The sequence below is a fragment of the Myotis brandtii genome, unplaced genomic scaffold, assembly GCF_000412655.1.
Source record: "Myotis brandtii unplaced genomic scaffold, ASM41265v1 scaffold64, whole genome shotgun sequence".
Lineage (NCBI taxonomy): Eukaryota > Metazoa > Chordata > Mammalia > Chiroptera > Vespertilionidae > Myotis > Myotis brandtii.
The window spans coordinates 3,071,468-3,083,960 of NW_005370460.1; the positions used below are offsets into that span (position 1 = coordinate 3,071,468).

The following is a 12,493-nucleotide window of genomic DNA, read 5'->3' on the forward strand; positions in this document are numbered from 1 at the left end:
AGCTCCCCAGGCCCCCTGCCTACTCACCCCCCATCTCCCCTGCCCCCCATCTCAGGAAGAAGGAGGGGGGGACTAGCCCGGCACCTAAGTTCCTTGCAGCAGGCCCCTCCCTCCGTGTCTGGGCCACCTGCTCTGCCCCCTCCTCTGGCCACCCCAGCCGGGACAGGCCCTGCCCAGGCAGCCCAGCCTCGCCCTCACCCCCACCCTCGCCCTCACCGGCTTCTTGGCGGCGTGACAGTGGGGCTCGGGGGTCGGTGCGGAGCGTGACAGTGGGGCTCGGGGGTCGGTGCGGAGCGTGACAGTGGGGCTCGGGGGTCGGTGCGGAGCGTGACAGTGGGGCTCGGGGGTCGGTGCGGAGCGTGACAGTGGGGCTCGGGGGTCGGTGCGGAGCGTGACAGTGGGGCTCGGGGGTCGGTGCGGAGCGTGACAGTGGGGCTCGGGGGTCGGTGCGGAGCGTGACAGTGGGGCTCGGGGGTCGGTGCGGAGCGTGACAGTGGGGCTCGGGGGTCGGTGCGGAGCGTGACAGTGGGGCTCGGGGGTCGGTGCGGAGCGTGACAGTGGGGCTCGGGGGTCGGTGCGGAGCGTGACAGTGGGGCTCGGGGGTCGGTGCGGAGCGTGACAGTGGGGCTCGGGGGTCGGTGCGGAGCGTGACAGTGGGGCTCGGGGGTCGGTGCGGAGCGTGACAGTGGGGCTCGGGGGTCGGTGCGGAGCGTGACAGTGGGGCTCGGGGGTCGGTGCGGAGCGTGACAGTGGGGCTCGGGGGTCGGTGCGGAGCGTGACAGTGGGGCTCGGGGGTCGGTGCGGAGCGTGACAGTGGGGCTCGGGGGTCGGTGCGGAGCGTGACAGTGGGGCTCGGGGGTCGGTGCGGAGCGTGACAGTGGGGCTCGGGGGTCGGTGCGGAGCGTGACAGTGGGGCTCGGGGGTCGGTGCGGAGCGTGACAGTGGGGCTCGGGGGTCGGTGCGGAGCGTGACAGTGGGGCTCGGGGGTCGGTGCGGAGCGTGACAGTGGGGCTCGGGGGTCGGTGCGGAGCGTGACAGTGGGGCTCGGGGGTCGGTGCGGAGCGTGACAGTGGGGCTCGGGGGTCGGTGCGGAGCGTGACAGTGGGGCTCGGGGGTCGGTGCGGAGCGTGACAGTGGGGCTCGGGGGTCGGTGCGGAGCGTGACAGTGGGGCTCGGGGGTCGGTGCGGAGCGTGACAGTGGGGCTCGGGGGTCGGTGCGGAGCGTGACAGTGGGGCTCGGGGGTCGGTGCGGAGCGTGACAGTGGGGCTCGGGGGTCGGTGCGGAGCGTGACAGTGGGGCTCGGGGGTCGGTGCGGAGCGTGACAGTGGGGCTCGGGGGTCGGTGCGGAGCGTGACAGTGGGGCTCGGGGGTCGGTGCGGAGCGTGACAGTGGGGCTCGGGGGTCGGTGCGGAGCGTGACAGTGGGGCTCGGGGGTCGGTGCGGAGCGTGACAGTGGGGCTCGGGGGTCGGTGCGGAGCGTGACAGTGGGGCTCGGGGGTCGGTGCGGAGCGTGACAGTGGGGCTCGGGGGTCGGTGCGGAGCGTGACAGTGGGGCTCGGGGGTCGGTGCGGAGCGTGACAGTGGGGCTCGGGGGTCGGTGCGGAGCGTGACAGTGGGGCTCGGGGGTCGGTGCGGAGCGTGACAGTGGGGCTCGGGGGTCGGTGCGGAGCGTGACAGTGGGGCTCGGGGGTCGGTGCGGAGCGTGACAGTGGGGCTCGGGGGTCGGTGCGGAGCGTGACAGTGGGGCTCGGGGGTCGGTGCGGAGCGTGACAGTGGGGCTCGGGGGTCGGTGCGGAGCGTGACAGTGGGGCTCGGGGGTCGGTGCGGAGCGTGACAGTGGGGCTCGAGGGTCGGTGCGGAGCGTGACAGTGGGGCTCGGGGGTCGGTGCGGAGCATCACAGTGGGGCTCAGGGGTCGGTGCGGAGCGTCACAGTGGGGCTCAGTGGGTGGAGCTTTGTGAGCCACAGGGCGTGGCCTGCCGAGCGTTATCACTGACCAATGGCTGGCAGTGCGAGCCACTGCCACACCTCAGCTCCCTGGGTACAGGGGTGGCTGTCAGTTCACCCGGCTGCGGCCCAAGGAGCCCTGTGATACTCGGTGATGAACAGGCCTTGTCCTCCCTCCACCTGACTGACAGGTTCCTCTTGGGCGCAGGCCCAGGGGCCCACATTGATGAGGGGGGAGAAAGGCGCTGCCCTTCAAGGGAGAGGGCAGGTGAGTGAGGAAGGCGCCCCAGTGGGAAGCGGCCAGACAAGAGTGGCCCCACATCTGGGCCTCCTGCATTCACTGGCTGTGTGACCCGGGGTGAGTCCCTGGCCTCCCTGTGAGATCCAGGGTCTGCGAGTTAAAATGGGGACATGAACGGTACCTGCCTGTACAGTTATGACAATCAGACGCAACAGTGTAACGTGTTTGGCATTTTACCTTTCACGTAACAAATGAGCAGAAAGGATGGAGCTAATGGGCGGGGTATTGTAGAGGCCACAGGATAAAACATATGAGAAGGCAGGGAAAGGCGAACAGGGTTCATTAAGAGCCTGGAATGGTGACTTCATGTGACACATTGCTTAATAAGTGTGGGAAGGGGGTGTTCTCATCGAGAGAACGTGGCAGGATCACCTAGAATGGCAGGCAGAGGTGCGACCGGGTAAGAAGAGCCTCGGATCCACCCTGCCTCCTGCTCCTGCCCTCACACCCAGCCCGAGCCGCCCCTCCACCCCCTCACCTGTGCCTGAAGCTGTCCCGGTCCTCTCTGTTGTACTCCACGGCCGAGGGCCCCCGGCTCGTCCCACTGCTGCCTCCCATGACGCCCGACCAGTAGTCAGCATTGCTCTCCAAGTCCCGGGACACAGGGAACTGCTTGCTCCGCATCTGATGGTAAGACTGGCGGAAATTGCCATCCTCCTCGTGCAGGGAGCTGAGTTCCGAGATGGTGTTGTTATCTGCAGGGACGAAACGAGGTAGGACAGCGTTCTGCATGCTGGCCAGGACAGGACCGCTGGCCAGAGCGAGACCAGGAGCCTCGGGAACCCCACCCAGCGCTCAGCCCTGTCTGTCCAGGGTGGCGAAGACCTGAACTAGCCTGTTTGTGCCCTTAGCTGGGCGCTGGGTCCAGCTCGAAGATCTCTTGCCTAGAGTGGGAGGCTTTCGTTCTTGGACTCGGAAAACAATCGCCATTGCTCCACCTAAGGCAGGTTTCCCAGCATGGGGGCCCCGCAGCTGTCTCCTCCTACGACATCATCATCTTGTTCACAGGCATGTTGTCGTCTTGCATGATTCTGTGATGAGCTGTGACGACCCCAGGCATGTTGAGCCAAAAGGGGTAAAGGAGAGAGAAGCCCCAGTTCACAGTACCTTCCCTACTGTTGGCCGAGTCCCAACTTCAGGGCGAGTACCGCCCTGGCAGCGGAAGCACCCAGGCCAGCCTCCTGCAGCCGTGCCCGTCCCAGAGCAAGGTGTCCACAGGGCCAGGGGGACATGCACACCTCGCGTCTGACCACCCACCTCCTACTGGAGTCCCCAGACAGTCATCTACATTTATACACTCGTCTAGGAACCTGGAATATCGTCTCCCAATGGCTCCAAGTCCATTTCCAGGGCCAAAGCAGACCCTTCCCCTCCCAAGAGAGTGTTCTGGGTGTATGCGGCCTGGTGGCCAGGACAACTGTTTGGAGGTGCAGGCAGGCCAGGGGGCCGGCTGCACCAGGGCCTGGGCCTCCACGTGTGGTCTAGCCCCAGCCCCACATTGTGAGAAGGGGGGCGGGGCTGGGCACAGCTTTCTCATGCCTTAAGGTGGCCTCGGGAGCTATTTGCAACAGCACTTATGAAGACCAGCATTGCAATCCGGAAAGAAAAATACACACCTATTTATCTGTAGAACTTTGAAATGGATTGAATGTCATTTTTCTTAAAAAAATAAATCTACTTAACCTATTTATACTGTAATTCAAGTCACTTGTTTTCTAAAGTCCTTTGGTTAGAACTTCAAAATATTATCAAAGTCAACATTTGCAACATGGAAGGTCTGGCTGCTGAGCGAGAGGTAAGCCAAGATGGGATGTGGGAGGCACAAATGTGGGCCTGCGTTCCCTCTGCGTCGTCTCCCATGTCCCTGAGAACTGCTGCTGGCTCCCCCCCACCCCGCCCCGAAGGGGAGGGTGGTCCTTCCCACAGCGGCACGTGTCACCTCTCCTTCTCCAGGACACGGCTGACCAGGAGCACCGGGTACTTGGTCATCAATTGGTTTTGGTGGTCAGGGGTTTTGAATTATAATCTAATTTTAAACCTTTCTTCCTCCGAAGGAAAATGGACTAGTGTGTATTTAAACGACAATAACTCAGAGCCTCTTGAGGAATAAAATCTAGAACCTTTCCTTTCTCAGGAGCTTGGTGACGAGCAATCTCCCAGGAAGCACGCAGGAGAGAACCTTAAGATGCACCGAGTGTGAGGACTGTCAGCAGTCACATGTGACTGCCGAGAAATCGCAGTATTGTCCCAGAATGTCCTCAGCCTGCAGGAGCAGCAGAGACCTTTCCTGTCTCTGGGTCAGGAGGGCCGTCTCTGTTTCCCCGTTCAGCTGGTGGGTGGGCCAGGTTGCCTGCTCTAAAGTTTCTGCCCCATTGAACATGACCACCACCCTCCTCCGCTTTACGCACAGTAAGTATTTTAGGATTTGTCAGCCATACTGTCAGGACTATTCAACTCTGCCATGGCAGCATGAAAGGTGTCAGAGATAATATGGACGTGAATTGGCGTGGCTGTGCTCCAATAAAATGTATTCACCAACACAGGAGGCGGGACATGGGTGCCCTGGGAACTGGAGTTTGCAGATCCCTGCACTGGGATTCCAGACGAAAGGCATCCCAAGGGCAAGTGAGGGTCACATGGCTAGTGGACCCTGGAATACCAATGCGCACAGAGTGGATGCCTCCCGTGTTGCAACCTGAGACTGAGATCCACTCTGAGGAGAGATCTTCAAGGCGGCCCCACTCCGTGACCCGCCCCGGGTTCTCTGCCTCAGGGACAGAACCTCCCCAAGCCCGGTGAGCTGCTTTCCTGCCTCATCTCTGTGCCTTTATCGCCCTGTCAACCGGCAGCTTCCAGGACACCGGGTTCCAGTTCTGGCGTCGGTTCCAAGACCTGGCACCGGTGAGCCCCCACTGCCTCCCTTCCCTCCTCTAAAATAAGGAGGGAGACTCGGCACCTCCTCTCTTTCAGCTTCGACTCCCTCAAGTCCTACGAGCTGGAAGGCTGTGGCCACAGCAGCCACGGAGCCACCCAGTCTGCTCACGGGTTTCTGTGCGAAGAGCACAGGACAGAGAGTCAGGAGGGCTGGGTTCCAGTCTGATTCTGTCACTTGCACACTCCGGCTTCTGTGACCTCGTCTTTACACCACACAGGTGGTTCCCGGCCATCTCCAAGGTCCCTGTGGGCACCAAGAGCCCATGACCTTGTGACCTGCCAGGCCCTGGGGACCATTTTCATCCAGGGAGACAGGACATGCCACCTACACCAGCCTAACTCTTCTCCGAGCTGAGACTCCCAGGGCTCCTCTCTGTCCCCTTCCAGGGATCCATGACAACATGGTTACAACCAGCTTGTCAAGTGCGGTGACATCTGCATCCCTGACATTCCCATCTGGAGACGGGCTTTTTATAGTCGGTGGTGGGAGGATGCTGCTGCGAATGCAGCTCCGACGGGAGGAATTTAGAGCCGCAAACATGGAGGAACCTGTTGTCCTTCGTCCGCACAGAGCTCCTCTTGGCTGCGTTCACGGTGGCCCCAGCAGTCCCATCACATCCCTGGCAGGTCCCAGGGTGAGGAGGGTTCAACGACAGAGGTTGGTGCCCTCAGTGCCACGCCTGCCGCACGCTCGGTGCTGCACACCCGCCAGGCTGCCTCTCCCCATCGCTGGCCATTGGGAAGAGTGGGCTGTGTCAGCCGCAAAGGCTCCAAGGTCTGGGTGAGGGAAGTGGTGGGTCCCTGCCCCTACAGACTCCATGATTCAAAAGTTCTCTCACAAGGGCAGCCTCCTGCCTTGCCCGTTCCCTTCTGCTGTCGGGCATCTCAGAGGCACGAAGGCCTCTTTGTACGACACGCATCAGCACACTTGTTCTCTCGCGCACGGGGCCTCCGTGCGGCCAGTGGCCGGCTGTTGTTCAGTGCGAGGGCCTCTCGGGTTGGAAAGACTGAAAGCTTCCACATGGAAGTCTCTGTCCTGGGTATACTTAAAGGGCCAGTGGAGAGGACTGTTTCCATAAGACACGTCCAACCCCAGCGCACAGCCCAGAGATGCTGCCTGACGAGAGATGCCGAACCTGAACCCCGCTGGGACACGTCTCTGTTCTTCACATAGAAGCCCCGTGTCCCTCCCTCCTGCACCCGCCAAGGCCCTTTCTTCAGAATGCTGTCGCCAGCACCTGCTCGTTCTGACCCTGAAAGTCAAAAGCTGCCCAAGTTCGGGGACCCCTCCCCCCAAGTCCCCTTTAGCTGTGAATTCCTGCACGAGGGAGGGCCCGATCACACACAACACAGATGCTCACAGTGGCCCCGCAGCCTCCGGGCCGGGTCAAACTGAGCCAGCTCCTTCTCCACGTAGTACAGGACCTTCATGGAGTCCCGCTCTTTGTCCGCTTGGATCCGGTAACCTTTGCGAACTGTGGAGAAGAGGACACGCGGGTGAGCTGGGAAACTCAGGAGCTGGGCCTCGTGTCTTTTACCAGGTAGAAACCACGGTTCCCACGTGTAGCAGCTCTCCCTGGAGTCACCAGACAGTCATCTATATTTATACACTTAAGACCCCTTAATCACAGGTGACCTCGGAATGGGGGGCCAGCAGGTCGGAACAGAGCTCTATTCTGGTACCTGTCAGTCATGTGCTCACCGCTGCTTCCTGTCCCACCTCCAGTAGCTCCACACAGAGCTCCTTCTCTCCAAGCCCAGGACTCTGACCTAAGTACTCACTGAACACAGACCCTTTCCAGAGGGAGACAGACTGCTCTACAGCCCGAGGCTCACACCTCCACTCGGTGGGAGTTCCTGCAACTTCAAAACAGACACCTCAACATGAGGGACCTCAACAGAGGGGGCCTGAACGCCTCGAGTGGCCCGGAAGATGGTGAAAAAGTTCCACTCCTGGGTGGTGCATAGGAACTAATGTTAGATTAAAGGCTATATAGGCATTAGTACAAAATAAGATGTAAATACGTGATTATCGTTATGATTTCATTGTTTTCCTTTCGCATTTTCCTTTTGGAAAAGGGAATGCCATATTTTAAACACCAGTAATCCAACCTGCTGCTTGCTGTGTGTTACAAGCAGGTGTTATTTTCAGGGCTTAATAACCAACGAAATTAAAGCATCAGACATAATCCCACCTCCTACATTCCTGTCACTCATATTGTCAGGGACAAAAGCTGTTTGAGCCCCACACCCCCTAAGTATCAATCTAGTCCAATACCAGCCCAACAGGAGGTCTAATTGTCACAGATGAGAGAGGAAAGGAGAGCAGGGAGTGCATGGGATGGGAACAGACAATGATGGGAACAGACAGCATGTGCTGGGTGCTCGCTAAGTGCTTGGCCATTGGCCCTCGCGCCGCCCAAGGAAGGTGCTGTTCTTAGCCACAGTGTGTGGCTGAGAAAACTTTGGCTCCAAGGAGTTTCCTAACTTTGCCCCGGAATCACTGGCAGCTCCAGGGCTGGGACCTGCAGTCCCACCGGCCTGGCCATCTTGCCTGCCTTGGAGTCTAGGGTCCCGGTAGGAAGGAGAGACGAGGAGGATGAGGAAGAGGAGCCCAGGCAGGAAGGCCTTAGGCGGCCAGGGTGCTGTGCTCTGAGGCGTGGTCCTATCTCCGCCCGGCAGGACTGTACCCTGAGGTGGAAGCAGGGGACCCAGCGCCAACATCCTGCTCCCACAGCGAGGCAGACGCCACACAGAAGCCACGTGCCTCCGGATCTCTGGTCATGTTACAGTGGACAAAGCCCCCACAGCCATGCACATGGGAGACTGTAATGGGCTGTTCCCCAGCACCCGGAGCACAGCCTGGCACGTGGGCGGACACGGTGCCCACACGCCCCCAGGCAGGCACTGCTGTTGTACGTGAGAGCATGCCAGGCAGTCCACGGCCATCAGATTGTGGCGTCACTTTAAGAAAATCTCCCCACACGCTGTTTAGTGACTCCTCCCGGAGGTCAGATCCATAATCCTTTCACAGAAGCAATTATTAGAAGAAACGGTTTTATGTATCAAGCCGCACGGTCTCCCACCTCTGAGGCGTTTGCAGAGTAGTACAGACAGTTCAATTAAAACGCAATCATCCCCTAAGCTGCTCTGTCTGTTCCGAGGCAGTTCGTCTGGTGGGTGAATACAGGGCTGGGGGTGGGGACTGGGCACCCTGTGGACATGCACTGGTTTATAGAGGGACCCCAAATAAATGGTCCCTCTCTGTTTTCATGTCTGTCAAAGGCAACTCAGCCCCAGCCGGTTTGGCTCAGTGGATAGAGCGTCGGCCTGCAGACCAAAAGGTCCCAGGTTCGATTCCATTCAAGGGCACATACCTTGGTTGCAGGTGCCTCCCTGGCCCGGGCCCTGGTCAGGGCTTGTGCAGGAGGCAACCAATTGATGTGTTTTTCTCTGTCTTTCCCTCTCTCTTCTACTCTCTCTAAGAATCAATGGAAAAATATCCTCGGGGGAGGATTAACCCCCCCCCCCCAAAAAAAGGCATCTCATACTTCCCACCCTTTAAATAACCTCATAAAGAAGAGAAGACAACACAGACCAAAGCCACGGAACCACCGAGTTCTCTGTAATTATTAGGGGCAGCTCAAATGTCGCCGCCTCTCAAGGGTATTGATTCTCGTCACTAGAGAAGTCCTATCTCCTCTGTCTGTCTCACTCCTAACTTCCATGTCATTTAGTTTGAACCTTCATCACGGCCCTTGATATATTCTAGTTTGTTTCAAGTTATTTGTAGAAATGCGAATCTTCCCAGATTCCGCAGGGACGGGAGTCCTTGTCATTTTGTGTAAAAACACGCAGGACCTTGCTGTACAGAGTAGGCACTTACTGAGGGTGTGTGGGCGGCTGCTGCCAGCAGGGTGCGGCGGGTCCCGGTCTCCTAGGAGGAGTATTTTCAGTACTTGTCCTCCCTAGACTGTCAACTCCCCGAGGGCAGACAGGACCGGTTCTGTTTCTCTCACCCCAGCGCCTAGCACAGCGCCGGCACATGGCAGACATCCTGAATGTGTGAGTGAGCGAGTGAGTGAGCGAGTGAGAAGGAAATCAGGAATAGAAGCGGTCTTAGTAGGAGAGGCCACGCAGCTGGCGGGTTGAAGAAGTGACAGGAAGAAGGCTCCAATGGTAGCTGGAGGGAGCAGAAGGCTTATGTAGGTTTTGCTTTATTGTTATTATTGTTGATGATGATTCCCTCGGTAAGAAAACTAGGTGTTTGCAGGCGTAGGGAAGGGGCTGCCCTGCCTTGGCTGTGGCTTCGTCTGGGTGTCTGAGTATGTGAGGCACCGCCTGTAAACTTCCAGCCATGAAGACTGAGCTGGGCTGTGCTCTGGGAACATGCCCAGGTACTGCCCCCTGGCGGCGAGGTCAGCCCCTGACAACAGCTGGAAACCTGGGCTGAGTGCCACGTGGACTGGAGCTGCATGTTCTGTGTCACACAACAAACACGCTCACCGGGCGTGCCTGCCTGCAGGTCCATGACCCCAGAAATCGAACCCTCTCACTGTCACAAAGGACAGAGGCAAACTATTGATCCTGAGCCATCATCCATTGGTTCCAGGAGCTAAAACGCTATTCTCCCTTGAAAAGGTTTTTTCACCGTCAGCTCAGTGCCATGGTGTGGCACACTGTGGCTTTTCTCTCGTGCTGCGAGGAGCAGGCCGTGTCCCCCGGGGCTCAGGAGCACAAAACCAGGCCTTTCCTGACCCCCCCCCCCCCCCCCCCCCCCCCACACACACACTCGATGAGGCCGTTTTCTCTGGGCGGGCCGGAGGGAACGGCCTCATCAGACACTGCTTTGCAGTTTGCACTCATTCTATTCCCATTTGCTAGCCCCCGCAACCACCCCCCTAGACCAGTGGTCGGCAAACTGCGGCTCACGAGCCACATGCGGCTCTTTGGCCCCTTGAGTGTGGCTCTTCCACAAAATACCATGTGTGGGCGCCCACATACAGTGCGATTGAAACTTCGTGGCCCATGCGCAGAAGTCGGTATTTTGTGGAAGAGCCACACTCAAGGGGCCAAAGAGCCGCATGTGGCTCGCGAGCCTCGGTTTGCCGACCACGGCCCTAGACCATACATTCCTTGAGGGGCACTTTATAAGCATTTATTAAATGTTATTGATTTGAAGAATAAACAGAATGGTGTCTGGTTGGTTTCTGTCTGTACTGAGTCTGAAGACCAGAGAACTATGATGGGAGGCGCTATTTTAATAAGAAATGTCCCAGACCGGTGGCCAAAGTCCAACACTTTTTGGAAAATGAGTATGCTCCCCAGTGATGTTTCAGGGGAGGTGGATGGTTTCTCTCTCTTCAGGTTCAGTCTGGTTCAGGTCCTTTGGTTGGCGTGGCTTCCACATCAGCTTCTCTACTTTATTAGCCTTGCCAGCTCTGCTTTTACTGGAGAGGGAATTTTAGGATGTTCATTTTCATGCCACTATAATTTTGAGCTAATACTTTTGAAAAATTATTGTTAAAGGATTTGAGCTAATACTTTTGTCCCCATTGAGGCGCAACTACTTTTCAGTTAATTTCCCCTTTACAGCCAAATGAAACTTAAAAACTTGCAAATAACGCCCATCCCTAAGGCAGGCCCATGGCTGAGGCCTAGCTCTCGGAGTCCCAGCTTACTGAGCTAAGTGAGGCTCTGGGGATGATGGAGCAGCTGCCAGATCCCACCCCCAGATGACAGCAGCAGCTGTGGGGGAGGTGGCGCTGGAAATGTGCGTGTTCTCTGTGTGCACACAGCAGGCAAAGAGACACATCCTCATTAGTTTTGGAAATGACATTTCTAAACTCTACCTGCCTACTCAATTCTTTTGCTAGAAGGGTGAGGGGAGGCAGGTAGATGTGACGAGGAAGTGGATTAGAGTGAGGGAAAAATGGATGCGGAAAGAGCAGGTGGGAGGTGGTGGCAGCAGGAACAAGGGCTGGGATGGAGATGAGGGACCAGGGCTGGGATGGAGATGAGGGACCAGGGCTGGGATGGAGATGAGGGACCAGGGCTGGGATGGAGATGAGGGACCAGGGCTGGGATGGAGATGAGGGACCAGGGCTGGGATGGAGATGAGGGACCAGGGCTGGGATGGAGATGAGGGACCAGGGCTGGGATGGAGATGAGGGACCAGGGCTGGGATGGAGATGAGGGACCAGGGCTGGGATGGAGATGAGGGACCAGGGCTGGGATGGAGATGAGGGACCAGGGCTGGGATGGAGATGAGGGACCAGGGCTGGGATGGAGATGAGGGACCAGGGCTGGGATGGAGATGAGGGACCAGGGCTGGGATGGAGATGAGGGACCAGGGCTGGGATGGAGATGAGGGACCAGGGCTGGGATGGAGATGAGGGACCAGGGCTGGGATGGAGATGAGGGACCAGGGCTGGGATGGAGATGAGGGACCAGGGCTGGGATGGAGATGAGGGACCAGGGCTGGGATGGAGATGAGGGACCAGGGCTGGGATGGAGATGAGGGACCAGGGCTGGGATGGAGATGAGGGACCAGGGCTGGGATGGAGATGAGGGACCAGGGCTGGGATGGAGATGAGGGACCAGGGCTGGGATGGAGATGAGGGACCAGGGCTGGGATGGAGATGAGGGACCAGGGCTGGGATGGAGATGAGGGACCAGGGCTGGGATGGAGATGAGGGACCAGGGCTGGGATGGAGATGAGGGACCAGGGCTGGGATGGAGATGAGGGACCAGGGCTGGGATGGAGATGAGGGACCAGGGCTGGGATGGAGATGAGGGACCAGGGCTGGGATGGAGATGGAGGGCAGTAAACTGGTTCGAGGTTATTCTGAGCTACAGTCTGAAGGACTTGCTGACCAACTGGATGCGGGAAGTGAGGGCGAGGACGAGAGGAGGGTGAAGTCCCAGCTTTTGGCCAGTAGGTAGACAATGCAGCCACTGAAATAAGAAACGGACGAGTTGAAGTAGACAAACCGCAGATTAATTCCGTTTCCCAGAGGCTGAGATTGAAAAGCCTGCAGGCATCCAGTGGAGACGTGAGGAAGGCAGTGGGAACTGGGGACTGGGGATCAGAGGAGAGGTCGGAGGCATCGGCGTACAGACCATGGCTACAGCCTGGGAGTGAGTCGATTTCTGGGGTAGGGGGAAAGGGGGAGAGACAGGAACACCCAGAGGGACAGCCGGCAGGTAGGAAATGTCACAGAACACCATGAGGGGGAAGGCAAAGCAAAGAGTGGGTGAGGGTGGCAGGACCCCTGATAGCTCAGGGGAGCCAGGATGGAGGAGGGCCCA

The 12,493-nt window shown here is 58.5% G+C and overlaps 1 protein-coding gene and 1 long non-coding RNA gene across 3 annotated transcripts in view; one reads left to right on the top strand and one right to left on the bottom strand.

Annotated features, from left to right (window-relative positions):
* The window catches only part of LOC106723764, a 29,037-nt gene extending 22,507 nt beyond the window's left edge, over positions 1 to 6,530 (top strand). Inside the window, exon 3 of the long non-coding RNA XR_001359480.1 lies at positions 4,383 to 6,530. This is a non-coding gene — a long non-coding RNA (uncharacterized LOC106723764). The remainder of the gene's footprint in view (positions 1 to 4,382) is intronic.
* The window catches only part of ILDR2 (immunoglobulin-like domain containing receptor 2), a 60,598-nt gene that overhangs the window by 4,887 nt on the left and 43,218 nt on the right, over positions 1 to 12,493 (bottom strand). Inside the window, exons 6-8 of one of the 2 annotated variants that reach the window (XM_014528536.1) lie at positions 6,544 to 6,657; positions 2,727 to 2,943; positions 235 to 2,620 (exon numbers count right to left, since the gene is read on the bottom strand). In XM_014528536.1, coding sequence (XP_014384022.1) covers positions 2,617 to 2,620; positions 2,727 to 2,943; positions 6,544 to 6,657 — 335 coding nt within the window. In that variant the 3' untranslated portion in view covers positions 235 to 2,616. Of the gene's footprint in view, positions 1 to 234; positions 2,621 to 2,726; positions 2,944 to 6,543; positions 6,658 to 12,493 lie in introns of those variants that run through there. The other variant, XM_014528535.1, reaches the window with a different exon arrangement.